This window comes from Epinephelus lanceolatus, chromosome 22, assembly GCF_041903045.1.
Source record: "Epinephelus lanceolatus isolate andai-2023 chromosome 22, ASM4190304v1, whole genome shotgun sequence".
Taxonomy (NCBI): Eukaryota; Metazoa; Chordata; class Actinopteri; order Perciformes; family Serranidae; genus Epinephelus; species Epinephelus lanceolatus.
This window is the reverse complement of record NC_135755.1, coordinates 26,218,359-26,237,821: the sequence shown is the minus strand read 5'-3', so window position 1 is coordinate 26,237,821 and position 19,463 is coordinate 26,218,359. Positions and strand designations below refer to the sequence as shown.

Here is a 19,463-nt window from a genome sequence, read left to right as displayed (position 1 = left end):
TGACAATCCTGCATAGTTTCCCTTTAATATGGCTTTGACAGGATACTTTTAAACAACTTACTTCAAACTTAAATAAAAGCTGACATCACAACACAAACACATGTATGCAAGACTTCCCGTTAATCTGTGTTGATTCTGGGGGCATGGGTCATGAACTATCCTGGTCATTCGCCTGGCAAGGAAAAAATATACTATAATGGAAAATGCTTTAGTACACAGTTTATCTTTAGGTGTAGCACTCTGTTCATTAACACCGATGTGTTACTGTGGCACTGATGGCATTTACTGTCTACAACAATTTAGAATGAGGTAGTTGGTTGTCCTGTCATCTCCAGAGACCAAATGCTCACTCACACACATGCACGCGCGCACGCGCGCACACACACACACTTACACACAAGTTGGACTATGCTTGTTCAAAGACTAAGGCAGTCTCGGGAGATGCACCTCACAAGCACCTCCTTCTCAGGGGAGCTGTGGTAATCCCAGCGCAGCATTTGTGGATGAGTGCATGTCTGTGTACTTCACGTCTCATGCTCCAATTTGGCATCACATCTCTTAGAAGTGGATGCGAAGTTCTCTGTTGGGGAATTTTTTTAGAGAATGTCAGTTTGATCTATATTCGCTGATTCTTTTGCTTTTTCTGTCCTCTCCTTGCCATCTGATATCAGCAGAGTGGACTAATTGCCACATAAATAGGCATCTTGTAGTGTCTATAGGCCCATTCTTTGTTGTCTCGTCCTTCAGCTGTCAATACTTAAGTTTACAGCTCCTTTAAACCATGAGTCACGCTCATAAACAGGACACTTGCCCTCTACTGGTGTCTCCAAACTGTGACACAAGTGTTAAATTTGAAAGCATTTGGCTCCTGAGATGAGACTGAGTCTCTGTCGTCTGTTCCCATTAATCACCCTTTGATCGCATTTTATAATAAAGCCTTCAGAATCGAGTACAAACAGGAATATCTGCGAGAGACACAAAGTTAGCCAGGTTTTTTATTGTTAATCAGTCATATTAATTGACCCCTCATTCTCTTTAATGGTCCGAATATCAAATGGCAGTGAACAGGAAGCCTTAAATCTGTCTCTCCATTCATTACAATAGTAGACTAATGTGTGCAATTTGATATTTGCATCAGTGTCCTGTTCGCAGTCAAAAAAAGACTCCACTTATCACCATTATGCTAATAGGGATCGCTATTACCATAATGATATGCCATTATAAATAATGAAAGAATGAATACATGTGATTTTAATGAATGTTTTCCTCGCTCTTTCTTCTTCCCTCTGTATTTCCAGGTTCATTCTGTTTTTACAGAGAAGACCTGTGTAGTTTAGTTCATGGCTGCCAAATCAGAGATTAAAGAGACTGTATAGATGTAAACATCTTTTCATTTCTCATTCTCCTTCCTTGGCCCTCCCTTTTCTCTGGGTCACTCCGTACTTAATCTTCACAGACAGCATCTTCATTAAAATGATGCTGTCACCACTTTCTTCTGTTAGTGGAATCATTGTGGATGTGCATTTCTACCTGCACGCTGCTGACAGGGAACCACACAGCAGGACTTTACAGAGAAAAATGGTGCAGGCCCGGCAAACAGCTGCTGCAACTTCTGCTTTTTGGAATGAAACTAAAAGATTAGACCATAGTAAAGTGTAATATTATCCAGAATAGATTCTCTGTGTGGGTTTTTCTGATGTTTGTCAGATTAAAAGGCCAGTGGTCACGTACCAGAGAGAAATAATACCACCGCTCCTGGTCCGAAGCAAACTGAGATATCATCTGCTTGCAGAGGCTGCACTCTAATATCTTGTGCTCAGTCTGTGGTGAAATAGAATATCTTACTGAGGACCAAACTGAGCTGATATTAGCCCTTCTCTTCATCCTCCACCCTCTTTCTTTTCCCTCAACAAAAGAAGTGATTCAACGTAGACTGTCACACATACATTTGGTTCTCACACCTCTGTCTTTCCATCTCTCAGGTGACTCCATCCTCTAAGATCGTGGGTGACTTGGCCCAGTTCATGGTGCAGAACAACCTGACCAGGGCAGAAGTGGAGGAGAGTGCAGATGAATTGTCCTTCCCCCTGTCTGTGGTCGAGTTCCTGCAGGGATACATCGGGATACCACATGGAGGATTCCCAGAGCCACTCAGATCTAAGGTACAGTAGCTTGTCCTGTATGCAAAGGCAGTTTAGGACCCCCTAAGATCAGTGTAACTCTAACATCTACTGAGGAAAACAAAACCACAACCGTCATTAGGATGACGGACACCAACTCAAACTTATTTTTTAGTCTTTGTTTTCTTCACTACTTCCTTAACTAGTAGTTTTTATGTAGCCAACACAAACACATGGAGGAGAGCTTTCTGGCTCCAGTTAGAACCTAAAATTCATAACATAAAGGCACATGTGTACCCACAAGTGCACACACACAAACACACACACACAAATTCTGTCACACGCTTGGTTACATCAGACAGCTGCAAACGGTGAAGAAAACCGTGATATTGCTCTGTCCTCTCATCTCCTCTCCGTTTCTTTACCTCTGTCTACTTCCCTTGTCTCCTCTTGTCAAGACAGCAAACAGCAAGGGAGAGACTCTCATGTGCATCAGGGGCCAACAGCCTCAGGTCTCCTCGGGAGAGTCGCATGAACACACACAGGCATGAATAGAGGCAAATTTGTCACATTCTCCCAAAAACCTGCTGACATATTGGCATACTTGACATTTCACAAAAAGTCAGACTGTATTTTTTTTTTTTTTTTTTTTTTTTTTACAGAGGGAGAAAACCAGGGGATGTTTTTCCCCCGCTAACATCCACAGATGCTTCATAATGTATTATCAGTGGACTGGCTGGCACATAAAATGTGAAATATTCAGTGTGAGACCTTGTCTGCACGTTTCCATAGGACACTGAAATATAAGTAAAGGAGAAATAAAATATAATTAGTCATCTACTTCCTGCCCCTTTTTAGCTGGGCTACAACAAAGCAGGGGCCCTTGTTAGGGTGGGAATGTCAAACCCTGTTGTTCAGGATGTGGGCCAGCAGTTCTGGAAAGGTTTGGAGAACCAAAATGAGCACAGCAGTCGAGGAACTTGGTTCAGAGCTCTGCTTTTGGCATTAGTATACATCAAACACAAGTCATCAATACAAGAACAAAGGACTGACTTGAAGGAGGGGTCCCCAGTCCACAGACAAAAGGCCAAATTATTTCAACAAGGGCTTTAAATACTCCCAGGTTAGACTATTACAACTAGCATGGGTATAATTAAACAGACAATTAAAGCTATTACAAAAGTCACTTACATCAGTCTTTATGGAGGCCCTTAAGATGTGCAATAACACACACTTCAGGCTCGAGTTAATTTTACTATCACTGGTAAGAAATTAAATACAAAAAGAAAACCCACTGCTACCTCCCCCATCCCCAAGGTCCCATTTGGTACAGTCCACATACCCAGAACTCTAATGGAGAAAGAGGCACTTATGTGCATGTGTTCATGAGAGCACCATCCTAAACCAGGAAGAGTACCTCGGAAAAAAACACTGAGAAATCAAAGCGAACAAGAAACAATAAAACAAATTAAAGTATTAATCAACCAAACTGGATCGTGAGTTTAGATGATAAACACGTGTCATGTAACCAAAACAATATATTTAACTAAACTAATGAGAATAAATGAACTTTGCACCTGACTGGTGAAGGAGTGAGTGGATCTCCCTCACAGCCCTGTCGACGCAAATGTCATTGATAAGGTCATAGAATGATGCCATAGACACCACTGACTCTTCCTGTAACAATGTGGCCACAGTTTAGCACACTGACTGTGCTCAGTCTGGCCATATGCTACGTTTCAACCTGTTGTAGTCTCGTGTTTTTGATGAACTGTATGAAATTTAGCTTATGATCATTTTCCCCTGCCCTGTCAAGTTCATCTTCATTTTAGCTTTGCGCTCCTTTCATGATTTAGTTGCAGGTTAATGAACCTGTCCGTCCGTTTATTTGTATATTCATCCGTCTCTTTAGTTACTGTTTCTGCCTCACATCTTTCCTCCTCTTTGTTTACCTCTCTGCAAAACTAACTCCTGATGTCCTGTCAGCCTTATCATCAAATTGTCCTTTCTCTCCCTGTCTCTGTAAACTGTGATCAAATATGTGTCATTTAGCTTCCCAGGCAGTCTCACCCTTGCCAATCACAGTGTTTTGTTTTATTGTTTTTGTTTTGTTCTGACATACCCCATACACCCCCAGTGTCCGCTAGCTCTCTGTTAGTGTCTCTCAATCTGTGTCATGTCTCTCAAAACTGTGGCATAGGAGTCTTTCTATTAAACAAACACAACTTTGAACAACTTCTGTGTTCATTCAGATATTCAGGATTCCTTTTTTTTTAATTTTCAGTCAACACTGGAATACTTTGTACTTTCTCAGCAACCCACCCTAGATATTTAATGCACAAACAAAAAGCAGCTTTTTCCACACACAGCTTATGAACCAATTCCCTCCATCCCTGTGAGTCGGTTAAATTCAGAGTTCAGCTTTGGTCCAAATGATTTTTGCTCTCCCCTCACAATGTTTTCGTTTGTGCTTATTGTGTGTGCCTGTGTTTATACGTGAGCTGTAAGTCTGAGACAAATATGATCAAATTTATTGTCACCCACTGAGTATGTTGGAGTGCGTTTAGAGTATAAATCAAAATAATTGGTGTCAAGCTCATGTAAATTAGATAGTAAGGGAAAGTAAAACATGACTTTATTTATTAAATTATCATCCCTGTGTTTGTTGTAGTTTGCCTCATGTCAGGCACTGACCATCATTTACTGCTGCTTCACTGAATCGGTTCATCTTACTAATGTTGGAGTGATTATTGGAAGCTCCAGCATGCATTTGCATGCAAGCTCAGACACACCACTACATTGCTGCATGCAAAACCCATGAGATATCTGCATCCATGTTTACTGTAGCTGAAGGTTATTTTTGCATGTTAGTAGCAGGGATGAAGTCATGTTTCTGTAATGATCTTTGCTGGCATTAATTAGTTGGCAAGCATGTTTTCACATGCATTAATTTCAGTCTCATATACTGTCACAAATGCACACAAGTTATTTGCATGCAGTGGGAAAACTTTTCAAGACACCAAAAGGAAATTGAGGTGTTTCCTCATCTTAGTTCTGTCATGCTCAGTTCATTTGCAGTGTGGGTGGACAGAGAGAGTGGTCAAGGGAGAGGAAAACACAAAAGGCAGGAAGGCAAAGGAGAGGAAGAGGGAGACTGTGGGAGGATAGATGAGGAGATGGGGTAGAGGGAGAGAAGAAGGAGGCCATTGGAAAGAAAGTGAATTCAAGAAATTAGATTATTGTCAAAAAAAATCCAGCACATCCCTCAGAGGCACTGCACTCGGAAAGAAAGGAAGAGGGGGAAAAAATCTGTGACAATAAAAAAAAAAGAGAGAGAGTGGTGTGTGTTGTTGAGTAGCTTTTAGAGGAATGAGGAGAAAAAGCAAATAACCTTGAAGGAAGAGTTTGTCTTTCCTTCATTTGTAAACGTAGACACACTCGCTCACTCACTCACTCACTCACTCACTCAGACACACACACACACACAGAGTCACTATTTGTCCTCGTCTCACACTTAAACAATCAAGCAGTTTAGGTGTAAGACATCCTCAGAGGATGCAATGTTAATGAGCAGGGGGCTCAAATGAGCCTGCCATCTTTGAAGTGTCTTTCTCTCACACACAAATGAGTCAGCTATCTTTGAACTGTTAGCTCTGTGACTAATAGCATTGCACCGGGCCCTTTGTCTGGAGATTTCCGCAAGGCACACACACTCGCTATCATAAATGTGCCAACATGTTAAACACACACAAAGACTAGAACGCGGTAGCACACACATGTGCAAACATAACATGAATATATGCACATATATTTACAGTATGTATGCACACAGGAGACATATAATCAGGTGAATGTTAAGTTTGGTGCACACAGCGTTATGCTTAAAGTGCAAATGTGTGACACATGCAGAATACCAATGCAGTACTTAGCATGTTAGCTGAGGCGATGATTATTTTTTAACCTGAATGAAGCTAAGATAAACAAAGGTACACACACACACACACACACACACACACACACACACACACACAGTGGTAGGTAGCACAAAAAGCTTTTCCATTAGCTTTTTCTGTTTGTACATTTCCAAGAAACATTTGCTGGAGCAGTGGAGCAGACTAAATAGGCTAATTGTATGGAGATTTCTGCAACTGTCCCTCCCTCCCTGTGCGCCTGTGTAGACTGTGTCATCAGAAGCTGAAGATATCTGTGAAAACACAAAACAGCAGCCCTTAGGCAAAATGCCTGTCCTGACATAATCTCTTCACCAGACATTATTAGTAGCCTCAGATCGATTGTCTCTACAAGTTGTGTCAGATACCAGCGACTGTGTGGGCAGATAAAATGTCATCATTAGTCTTACAGCAGCCTCCACTTTCCACAATTATCCCTTTTCTTTCTCCTTCTCCTCGTCTTTCTCCTCTACGATTTCCGAAAACCGGGATGATGTGTCACATATGCGGCAACACTGCAGTCATCTCTGATCTGCTGATGACACTTTACTAGAGAGGAAAAGATGAAGTGAGAGAGAGATGGGGGGACTGAAAGTGGATATCACTGCAGATCTTAACACAACGGCAGTGCCACTTTTATGCAAATAACAAAAAATAACTTGCATTAAGTTTAATATTCTCTCCGATTCAAGTGTTTCTCCATCCCTCAAAACAGCTCCCCATGTATCTCCATCCTCCTCCTCCTCCTCCTCTCACTCAAAGTCTCTGTCACTGGTGCTTTGACAGGGTGCTGCTTTTATCCAGACGTATAGTTATGAAGTACAATGTGAAGGTTTTACCAGCACTTTATACATCCCACATGCTTTCGAGTCCCATGGGGTACTACGATGGAGATACATTCACAAAGACTATATGACTTTGAATAACATCTTTTAGTGATCTGTTTGTTTCCCCTTTTCTTGCACCCTCATACCTTCTGTCTTCTTCTGTTTCCTCTCCTTCATCCTTCTCACGTCTGTTCTCTGTTAACGTCCTATCCCAGGTGCTGAAGTCCCTGCCCCGTATCGAGGGTCGTCCCGGCGCCTCTCTGCCACCCATGGACTTCAAGACCCTGGAGGAGGGGCTCCGAGCTGCACACGGTGACGACATCACCCCTGAGGATGTGATGTCAGCAGCCATGTACCCCAAGGTGTTCCAGGAGTTCAAGGAATTTACTGGTGAGTGAGCAGACTTGACAATGGATCTTTGTCTTCACATATTGATAGTGAATTAAGAACAGAAATCGTGGTCTCATTTTCACACGCGCTCTCTGTCTCATTTGTATTATTACTGGGGCTTGAAATTAGCAGCTAACCTTAAGTCGTGAACATTCAAGTTTCATCAGGTAGAAATTATTTCAGTTGTCTTTGGCAGTTCACGTATAGGAAAACAATCATATGCTTCAGATTCAGGGGAGAGCAGAGTTGGAGCCGAAAGTGGAAACAAAACAGCAACTAATGGTGAATTTACATATTGCATGTATAAGAAACCAGGACAGTAAGAACGGATGCTATAGGGCGAGAAATCAGCACAACCAGGAAGAACATTTTGTAGCAGGTTTGAAGTACGCGCAGTCAGCAGCAGCATGTAGCTGGAGAAGGCTATGATGTGGGGAGTTTAATAGGAATCCATTCTACAGGAGTCAAATTTTCAAAGTTGTTTAAAAGCCGCAGTAACACTCAGCCGCCTGGATTAACACAAGCTTAATTGTTGCTTTGAGGGGTGAGAAAATGTTAGCATTAAACTGGGAGGGCGTTTCTGTGAGGAGCTTTATTTAATGTACAGCTGTTCCTTCACTACTGCAGGTTAAGACTAAAAACACACCTCAACCTGAATTAAAAGGGACAGTTCAGATCTTTTGGAGCGGGGTTGTATGAGGTACTTAGCCATAGTTGGCGTATTATACACAGTAGTTGTCAGTGGGTATATTTAGAGTGGCATTTGCACTTTGGTGAGGCAAGCAGGAGTACCAGCATGGAAGCCAAGAAATGAACTGCTGTGGAGGGGTCAGTAACTATATGTATTTCAGCCACCTTAAAAAAACGTCTATCAATTTAAGGGTACACTATATTTAGAATATTTTCACTGCTTTACCTTGACACAGATAGCAATTTCTCTCTTCAAAGCCAGACTCCATTGAGAAAAACAGTAATTTAACATTGCTGAGTATGGGAGCTGCTGCTCTACCGCTGCCTTGATCACTTAGTTTGTGTTTTTGTATGACTGTGGGTTTTTTTAAAGGGTTAGTTCGGATTCACCAAAGTCACACAATAACACAAACAAACAAACTGATCGAAGCAGCGGTAGACCAGCAGCTCTCCTGTTAAGTGAGCTAAAATTACTGTTTTGTCAATGAAGTCTGGTGGCTTTGACAAGAGCATAGATGTGAAATTTAAGCCACTGTTGGCTTCCCTGTTGGAAAGAGCTGCCTGTGGCAATATAGAGCAGTAAAAAATTGTTAATATAGCGTACACTTAAGCTGCTACTGTTTTTATTTTGTTTTGATTTCTTTTCTTATTTAAGTGGGCCTTTTTTAGGTGGCTTAAATACATTTTGCTCCTGTCTAGCCGTACATTGCTTAGCTTCAGTGGTGGTACTCCTGTCTACTTCTCCAACCGGGGGGGGGGGGGGGGGGGGGGGGCAGACCACCATCTACTGTCGGTAATACACGAACCCCACCTCAAAAGATCCTAACTATCCCTTAAACACTCAGTCTTTTCTAATTCCATTTCTTATACCAAATATAGGCCCTAAACTAGCCCCTTTTTCAAACTGGCATCCCCTGATTTGCCCAGGTCTTAAAGTACCAGCTGATATTAAGGTCACCTCTGTTTCTCACTGTCTAGCTAACTTTGGTCCAGTGGACTGTCTCAACACCAGGCTGTTCCTGGATGGACCCAAGATCGCCGAGGAGTTTGAGGTACACAACTCAATACTACAGACCATTATATTATTAGACCAGAATTTTAGAGGGGACCTCCACTAATTTTTCTGATCAAGATCATTTCTAATAGAAACTTGCTCTAGATTTAAAGTCATGGGCGTCTACCAGACAGAAAGGGTATCTTGGCCTTTACAGAAATATATCTTGGTCCTCTTTCTGTTTCATTGAAGTGCAATACTATATCGCTAGAGTATCCCTTTAAAAAAAATTTATCAAAGGATGTCATACTAACGTTAGCCATTATTTCTTTTTTCTTAAGACATCTACTGCAGAATCCCTGCACAAACACAGCACAAATGTAATTGTAAAATCTAGTTACAAATTAGTACTGATGCATTTATATTAATAATTTATTTAATAATACATTTAGCTCCTTTATTAATTGTGATGCAATAGCAGTTTAATAAAGAACAGACATTAGAGGATTAGCAGTAGATGATTTTTCCATCACTGCAGAGGGCTGAGGTTTGATGCAGTTTGGTGCAGAGTCACAGTGAAGTGCTGATAACACAGTAGGGAGGACAGAGATATTAACACTTTATCAAGGGAACAACAAACAGCATTCCTGATCCCTCCGGCCATCAGATTGGCCTTCCCGCAAAGAAATAACAGATTAATTTTGTCGTATGGTGTTTGAGAGCGGGCCAGTGAAAGGCACTGAGGGCTCATATCTCAGACCAAAATGTAGCCGTTCCACATTTCCAAAGCTTGTACTGTTTGTTTTGCTCCAACAGGGAGGCAGCTGAACATGCCGTCCAATGAAGGAATAAAACAAATGAGTTGATTTGCTTTGAATACAAACACATTAGCGGGGCACAGGAATATAACAATCTCTTGGTGAGAGGGATATAATAATTGGCTGTCACTCGTAACTGCAAAGCCACAAAATCAGAAAGTGAAATGTTCCTGGGGAATATTGACATCTAAGTAGCAGACCATTTCCTGTGAACTCCAAAGTCTTACATAAGCAGAATCAGCTGCCTGAAAATTGTTTTTTTTTAACATACGTGAACATACAGTCAGCAGAAATATTTCAAAATGTCGCCTGTGATGACTGAAACACTCTCTCAGAAGAGGAGACAGCAGGCTTCAAGATGCTGCATTTATTCAGAAAGTGCAGCACAAACAGAACAATTCAGGGGAATGACAGCAGTAACCACTTTGATGTGTGAAACTCAAACTAAAGTGATTGTTCAAGTCCAGATTGAAGAGTGAATTCCAAAGAGATTGTTGAAACTACTGATGGTAACCTTTGCGACAGATATCAGAATCCGACGTCAGATCAAAGAGAAATATGCTTTGCTACTGGGGGAGATGTTGGTGGAGTCTGTCACTCAGTATGTCATCAGGTAAAAAGATATTTCTAAGTATGGTATTCTAAACTTTAAGTTGCTTCTTCTAACTTTTACAATAGGCTGTGGGGAGGATTTTCTTTACAGTTACACATATGCAGCCTTCAAGATCATAAGGCTGTTTTAATACTAGACTGCTAAGGAAGGACAAAGACAGTGTTTAATTGCAGTCTGTTAGATTTGAGCTTTATTTGTCGCTGAGTAGTAAACTCAGACACTATATATATATATATATATATATATATATATATATATAACATACACCATAATTATAACATACAAATTCATTAATACTTGACAGAGGACTTACAGACATAGTGAGATGAGTTATCACACAGTTTTGTTTGAGAAAAGAAGTGCAGGTGTTATAAGTCCGAGCGGTGATGCTGTTTGGGAAAACAGATTTTTTAAACCTGGCACATTTACACAGTAGGACACTGTATCTGTGACCAGATGGCAGCAGTATGAAGCAGTCAAACAGGAGGTGAGACAGGTCGGAGATGATAGCTGTGACATTTTTTGACTACAGCTTTGTCGCAACCTTGTGTGTTATTGTTGGCTGTATGTTTGTGGGAAACAGGTGGCAGTGTGCATGAGGGAAACCTGTTCGTGCACTGCAGGTTATTAAGGCGACGCAGTAATGGGAGGAGATTAAGCTTGATGAGAAATGATAATGGGAGTGACCTTGTACTGTATAAGTATGATTTTGATGTTTGGTCAGGGTATGAAAAATACAAAAACAAACATGTTCACTTCATGCAGTTTAAATAAAAGGTAATGGTGCTGACATCTGTATTGTAACTGAATTGGACTGTTCCAGTTCCTGGTCTGTTTTAATGCCTTTGGTGTTTGCTGAGGACAACATAGAGTTAGCTTAGAGGAAAATGGGTCATGCTAACTTTGCATTAGCCGTCTCTGTTATGCTTAGAGATTAAGAAAATGTGACTCAGGTAAAACCATGTATATGAAGGCTAGCAGCAAAAGCCCCCCAAAGCTTTCCTTGTAAATGTAGGTTTTAACTGAAAATTGCCCTCTTGAATTAGCTGTTGCTAACTGCTCAGGACTTTTCTTCCACCATAACACCGATCAGCCAAAACATTAAAACCACTAGTAGGTGAAGTGAATAACATTGATTGTCTTGTTACAATGCAATGTTCTGCTGAGAAACCTCCAAACATCATTGCAGACCAAGTACACCCCCTCATGGCAATGGCACTCCCTGAGGACAATGGGATCAGACTTGACTCTGACTTGTCAAGGCATGGATATAGGACCTCAGGGGTGTCCTGCAGTATCTGGCACCAGGGTCTTGGCTTCAGATTCTTTGAGTCCTCCTGTGTGTTGCGAGCAATGGATGCTCAATTGGGTTGCGATCCATGGAGTTTAAAGGCGAGGTTGACACCTTGAGCTCTCTGTCACGTTCCCCCAGGTCATTTCTGACCAGTTTTATACCTTTGCAAATCAAGTACCCACTCTCATGGCAACAGCACTCCCCGAGGGCAGTTTGCCAACTCAGCAGGACAATGCGCTGCACCACACTGCAAAAACTGGTCAGTGTGGTGCAGCGCGTTGTCCTGCTGAGTTGGCAAACTGCCCTCGGGGAGTGCTGTTGCCATGAGAGTGGGTACTTGATTTGCAAAGGTATTTGTCATGTGGAGCTCATCAGGTGGCATCCACAATGCCAGAGCCCAAGGTTTCCCAGCAGAGCATTGCATTGTATTGAGATGATCAATGTTATTCACTTCACCTGTGAGTGGTTTTAATGTTGTGGCTGGTCGGTGTATATATTTATTGAGACATTATCTAACATACTATACTCTAATTTTAATGCCATATTTATTGCTTACTTTATTATGGCATTTTTATGACGTACTATATTATTACAGTCCTTATATGATACTACAGTCTGCCTTTTTTATGACTTAGTTATGACATTTTTTACAGAATACTATTATATTATTATATATTATTATATACAATGACATAGATAATGCCATATGAAAGTCTGTCCACAAAAAATTCACAGTATACTATTCCAAGAAAATGTCATGAAAAGTATAGAATAGTGTGTCATTAGTCATAAAGTATTTAAAAAAATCCTAAAACGTTCATTGTGCAGTATGTCATAAAAATGTCATAAATATGTTAAAGTATAATACGTAATTTTAAAAAAGCCATCATAAAGTGTGTCATTAAATGTCATAAAAATGTTAGTATAGTATGCCAACCAAAAAAAATAAAGTCATAGTACAGTGTGTAAAATATCCATCGTATAGTATGTATAGTATAGTAGTAGTCACCATATAGTAGGAAAAAATGTCAGGTAAAAAGTTTGTCCAGTATGCATAAAAAATGTTATTAAAAATGTACCAATGTAGTACACAATTAAATATGTCATACTACAGTAGGTTATAGATAATATCATAAAAGTCACACTACAGTATGCAATAAAATATAATATAGTATTTAATAAAAAGTCATAGAAAATTCAGGGCATAGTAAGACGTTAAAAATGTTATAAAAAGTCATTGTATGCCATAAAAAATTACAAATAAAGTTACAGTTTAGGACCCAATAAAATTTTACACACAGTTTGACATGAATAATATAAGTCAGAGTATAGTATGTTAAGAAAAACGTTAAATAAAAAGGCATAGTATAGGATATTATTAAAATTTAACAAAAATGTCACAGTACAGTATGCAATAAAATGTCATACTATATTTTTGTAATAAACAATATCATGAAAGTGACAGTATAGTATGCCATACAATAATAGCATTGTATGTCATGAAAAATGTCAAATAAAAAATCACAGTGTAGTGTGTCATAAAAACATGTAATAGAAAAAGCGCTTTCCTGTACATAACTGAAATCCATCTGATCAGTTTCAATAGTACCTTAAACTCCTTTACACTTTCTCTGTGGGAAACTTTCTTATTTCTGAAAGCAATAAATCACCCTGAGATTTCCCACCTTTGAAAGACAACTCAAAGCATTTGAATCTGTGGTATATCGGGTACCTGCAACTGTTTTCCTTTCTTAAGAGGATAAAGAGTATTGAGGTTGAAGTGACGCATGTGTACTGCTGGATTTCAGCTTTGTGGAAGAGTTCATGACCACCACGCATTTTTAGACAAGTCAAATACAAGAGCTTTTTAAAACCTCTCTCTTAAACAGAAGAACTCTATCAGTTTCCAAGGTGTTTTTCACGTTCACATTTTGAGAGACACTTAGGTTTTGTGAAGCTGAAGTTGTAAGATCTATTGAAAAGAAGTTTTAGGGACAGGGACAGGGACAACTGATTCATCACTCTTATTATTCCCTCTACTACTTTATTTTGTTTTCATAGCTGAAATGAAATCTGTCTTTTAAAGAGCACTTTTGTGCATTAATAAAATAAAATTTTGTCTGACAACATGAAAAGTGGTCTACATCCCCTCTAGCCACCTGTTACCTTTCAGCCTGTTCACAAGGCTCTTGGTCTCCACTCTGCATCATAAAACACTCCTCTTTCCACCAGTGCTAATTATAATCCCAGTAAAACCCCAACACACATCATTTATTATAAATCAGCTTTTCCTTGTACGTCCCTCTTCTTTTGTTTCTTTCAATATTTTCCCTTGATTCCCTCATTATGAGTAACACACAGATTTAACTGACAGTGATTCAGAGCGGCCAAAGGCAAACATGTTTAATTACTGCTTCATTTCACTGCAGCAAAATGGCTCTAGGCTGGTGTTAATTGATTTTTATATTATGAGGGACATGAGGAGCTCTACTTCTCCCTGCTGTATCACTATCAAAGAGTCAGGACTTCCATTGATTGTACTGATCCAGTATTGACCCCAAAGACAGGCAGAAGCCCCACCCTTCTTTTTTTGCTTAATCACCCCAGGGTGTGTATCAGTTGTCAGAGATGTGGCCACCACTGATTAAAAGGGTCCTTTAAATATATTTTGATTAAGAGTCTTGGCAACTTTAGCAGTTTTTGAGTTTTGAAGCCACAGTTTGTTGTGTGCTCTGCTGTTGTTTTTAAATTCCTACAACATACTGATTGACTGGCTCGAATAAGATGTTCTTGATTTGTAATCCAAACAATATTCATCAGCAAAAATGGCTAAAACTCCAACAAAACACTTTAAAGCTACAGGATAAATGTAGAGCTGGATAAATGGATTTAATATCCATTTTCCAACTTGTCTGTGGCAGTATTGGCTTTCCTTGCAGTAAAATTGATTTTCTAACAGTCCGTTATTTAAAATAACAAAAACTCATATTTAACCTGCTTTAGCTCTCAGTGAATCAGTTTGCTTATTTTCTCTCTAAGTGGAAAACTTGTCATTCAAACATTTCCCAAATGCAAAGCTGTTGTTGTGTTTTTCCGCCCTCGCTCTTCACTTTCCCTCGCTGCTGCTCGTCTAATCTCCACACCGTCAGAACTGTTGTCACTTTAGGAACTTTCACACATTCGGATTTCTGCTCAACATCATTCATCGCCACAAAAGCAAACTTTCCCCTGTCGTCATGACGATGGGTACTTCCATCAGATCAGGTCTGATTAGTGGTTCCAGGCAGGAAATGGAAAACATGTCAAAAAAGTGACCTGTCGCATGCAGCAAGGGGTTTCTGTTCTTTACTTTCTTTTACTGTGCGGAATTCCCTAAGGGCAAAAAGAAGCTCCTGAATTAATGTAAAAAATGTAATAAACTATATTGATAATGTTTTAAAGTCTGCAGTGAGGAAGATAAAAACAATTGAAATTATATCAGATTAAATTGACAAATACTCAACAATATGTTAAAAAACAACAAGAATAATGAAAAGCAGTAAATCAAAGCTGCCTCAAATCTTCAGCTGAGGGGTTCTGACTGTAAAAGCCTGGTCATGACTCATTAACAACCCTGCCTGAGGATCTGAGGCTGCACCCTGCTTCACAGGAGAGCAGCAATTCAGCAGTAGAGCTGGCAGATGAGTCCATGAAGTGCTTTAATGGTAATCAGCAAAATCTTGAAATCAGTTGTAAAACTAACTGGTACCCAGTAGGGGTGGGAAGAAAAATGGATTCGGCAAAGTATCACAGTATTTTGTGTGGCAATGTTGTACTGAAACATGAATGCCAAGTATTGATTAAAATAAAACTTTTGATAGCCTACTACAGTAATAAAATCAATTGCCTTTTCAGTCGAAGAGACACATTTTGCTGCAATAAAAATGACGTTAGATGAACAGACTTAAAACTATCTTATTCAATGAAACAGATGCTGACAAAGTTTTGGGAGGGGTCTATCCCAACTGACATTGAGCAAGAGGCGGGGTACACCCTGGACAGGTCACCAGACTATCACAGCGCTGACACATAGAGACAGACAACCATTCACACTCACATTCACACCTACGGACAATTTAGAGTCACCAATTAACCTGCATGTCTTTGGACTGTGGGAGGAAGCCGGACTACCTGGAGAAAACCAACTTCTAGTGTTTGTTAAAAGCTGAGCAGCTGTGTTTTGTACTTGCTGTTTTGTTTTTTTAACTTAATGCTGAATACAGTGAATTTCAAATCTGAGATTATATAAAAGTATGCATGACCTTCTTGACATGAGGCTGAGAGAGAAAAGACCCAATTTTTTGAAACACTCATCAGCTTATGAAAAAAGGTCAAATGTTACACCCACATTTCTAGTTGATTTCAATACTTTACATTTAGGTGGATAAAGTTTTGGTACATCCAGCACTTAATTCTCATAGGCAAGAAAATAACTGATCAAAATTCCTCCTTCACTGGTCTTTAATGAGACATAAATTTGAGTGTCATCTGCGTAACAATAGAGCCTATTAGGAACAATGGACAGGATAGATGTCACTATCGTCATTTCTCACCCAATTCATTCTTAAAAGTGATGCTGATGAGAGTAGGCTCAGGCCGTGTGTGTTACTCCATTATGTGGCAGATACATTTATTAAATTGTAATTTGTGCAGTTCAAGAGCATTGCATATTACAAACAGTATTTCCTCTTAATCAAAGAAGCAATTTAAATTACCATATAGAGGTAATTACCTCAGGAGATGCCAAGGAGATGACCTACAGAACACAGAGGAACACTCCTGCACACTGTCTTTAACTGCATGTAATCACAACTTCAGTATGACAACATTTCAGTCCTGAGATGTTCCTCAGGTAATTGTTTTCCTGACAAAGGTGTCAGAGTGAACACATGCAGAAATGATGCCATCTTGTAACTACTGAAGTTTCTGTACACAATAAGAACACACCATTGGATGCCTGTTGCATCAGTGTCCTCAGCTCTCACATTTCCTCTGTTTTTGATAGCTGGGTTTTTTTGTATCATTAAATATTAATGATCTGACAATCACGCACCTATCAAAGATGCACTGTAAATGTTAAAACACAGATAGACATCGCTGGGGAAAATTGAGTTGCCTCAATTCTTGACAAGTTGACTCCTGGGTGATTTGAGGTGTGTGCGTGTGATAACCTGTGACAGTTTGATGTGAATGTTAAATATGTTAGAGGCAGGTTGACTGTAAGCCAGGTGAATGGCAGCTGCTGCAGCCTTTTGAGATACATATCAGATGATAACCATGGTTGTCAGATGCACAGACAGGTAGTGTGGGCATTGTTGTCTCAGGACTATCACATCTAACCCTAACCCTTACAGTTACTGTGAGGTGCTTATGGGAAACACATTTATTCTTCAGCTCATGCTCGCCGACTTTTACAATGCTGATTGCTTTGTAGAATTACAGTCGGCGCTGTTAAGGAGGCGAAGAGCCCGGAGGAAAGTACAGAGCATTGTGCTACCAAAGCAGTTTGGCGAGTTTTAATGTCAAAATAGTATCACACACCTCAGCATGCATAGTCCTCCACATAGAAAGCTCTCTTTTATGTTGAATGCATATGAGTAGAGTGATATTATTATAGGCACATACCTGTAAAAGCCAAAGGGGAACAGTAAATATAGTGTAGATTAACCGGGTTTTGTGCATAATAAATGCAACAAATACAGTAGGACACCGCAATTATAGAAAAAAAATATATTATGTTTGCTGTTAACTTATCTGCCATATACAATGTTCTTCAGGAGATGAGGCAGAAGAAAAGCCTTTGAGCTTGCGATTGTAAGCCTTTGTTGGCGTTTGCGGTAAATTCACAGTGACAGCAGCACAAGACGGTGACTGTCCATTACAGATGACTCTTGCTGTACTCGCGCAGCCTCACTATCACCTGTATATTTGGAACAAAAGCTGTTTATGAGCTCTTGGCAGCTTGTGTGTGAAGCACACAGCGGAAATCTTTATCAAAACAGATTTAAGCACCAAATCGTTTTGAGCGCTGAGCTAGACCTAAAGCCCCGGGCCCGGGCTGTTGATGTTGTGGGAAGTAGATATAAAGGCTTTCACAGTAATCATTTGGTATTGTTAAGCACTCCATTTCAAGCCTGTTGCAAATCCAGTTGAAGAGCCTTATCAGGCAAAGAGCAAACAGCGAGCTTGGAAGATTTCTCTTTGTGTAGTGAATTTGGTGGGAGGACACAACCATTTCAGCTTTCCCCCATTTTCTGTTATTTATACGAATGTAGCATTATTTCTTAATATTCTGTAAAAATTCTGAGTTACACGTCATCGCTGTATCTTTCAGCCAATTTCTGACCAACTTGAACCCTGTTGAGCTGGACAAAGCCCACTTAGGTATGTGCATCTGAAGGCCATTTATGTAGATGCATTCGTATACACAAATATACACTCACACATGGCTGATGGCTCAACCCACATGCATACAGCACAAACAGAAGGGAGACAGAGGCCGACCTATGTGGCATGTGCTGATGACTCAGTATGGTATTAATCATATTTGATGGAAATATAAACAGACTTTCACAAACATGGACCCAGTCATAGCGTACACATCCTGTCAGTGCTAATGTGCACAGACACCAACACACGGAGCTCTGTTCACCGCAGTAATCTCATTACTCACCGGCAACACAAGTCATTAATAAAGTCATATCGGAGACATGACAGTGAAGCACACTGTGAAAACGTGTTTCAGTCAGAGATACTATACTGTACCACTGAGTGCATAAGCAGCTGAGTTAAACAGAAATAGCTCGGTGCTTGAGGGTCCTTCCTGAATAAATGCAAGCAGCATGTGAGGGCCTTATAGATGAGAACACAGCAGATATGTCACAGAGATACAGAACATAGCTAATGTGCAAGAGATGCTATCACATGTATGGTAATAGGAAACCAAATCTTGAGGAGGCAGGGTGCTTAGAGGTGACTTTGATAGAATTGTATGTACTTTGAATTCATTTCTGTAGTTTGTTTGAGGGTGTGGAGGCTCAAATTCTTAGCTAAAAATATGGATTCTTTCTAATGCCTTACCCAGGGATGAACTTGTCTTTATTTTGACTTGATGCCTTGTAGATGTTTAAGCAAGCGACATGTAGTCCCTAACTTAACCTAACTGAGGAAGGTCTCAGAGAACAAGAAATTAATATAAAATATAAAATAAAAATATATACATATAATAAAATATTTAGCTGTCTATTTTTTTTCCCCGTCAGCAGTTTACAAAGCAAGACATAAAATATGACAAGCAAAGTAATTTCTCCTGCTGTTCAATTTTTTTTCCACAATTTTAAGAAACTTTGTATATAAGCACCATATGTCAGGGAGACTTGAGGAGGGATTAAAGAGACAGGAAAAAAAAAACAAAATAGGAGAGCAGTCAATGAGGTTTGCTTGACTAAACATCATAGGGTCTTTTGTCCGATACCTCCACAAAGTCAGGTCGTAAGGGTCTTACGTATTTCACCCACCCACCCAATTCGCCCAGAATTTAATGAACACATTTTTCTGAAGGTGAAGAGATAAGGTACATATTACAATATCTATCCACTCCTCTAATGTGGGGGGTTCGGGAAGCAACCAGCGCCTTGTGAGGGCTTTCTTGCAAGCAGATATCAAAATACCATATATTTCTAACATATAATTAACAACGCTTTGCCTTAAAATCCGTACAGCCTAAAA

General features: G+C 39.9%; 1 protein-coding gene across 1 annotated transcript in view; it reads left to right on the top strand.

Moving 5' to 3' along the window:
* The window catches only part of pcxb (pyruvate carboxylase b), a 359,457-nt gene that overhangs the window by 324,194 nt on the left and 15,800 nt on the right, over nt 1–19,463 (top strand). Inside the window, exons 22-24 of the mRNA XM_033609134.2 lie at nt 1,983–2,162; nt 7,113–7,287; nt 8,956–9,029. Of these exons, the coding sequence (XP_033465025.1) occupies nt 1,983–2,162; nt 7,113–7,287; nt 8,956–9,029 (429 nt within the window). The remainder of the gene's footprint in view (nt 1–1,982; nt 2,163–7,112; nt 7,288–8,955; nt 9,030–19,463) is intronic.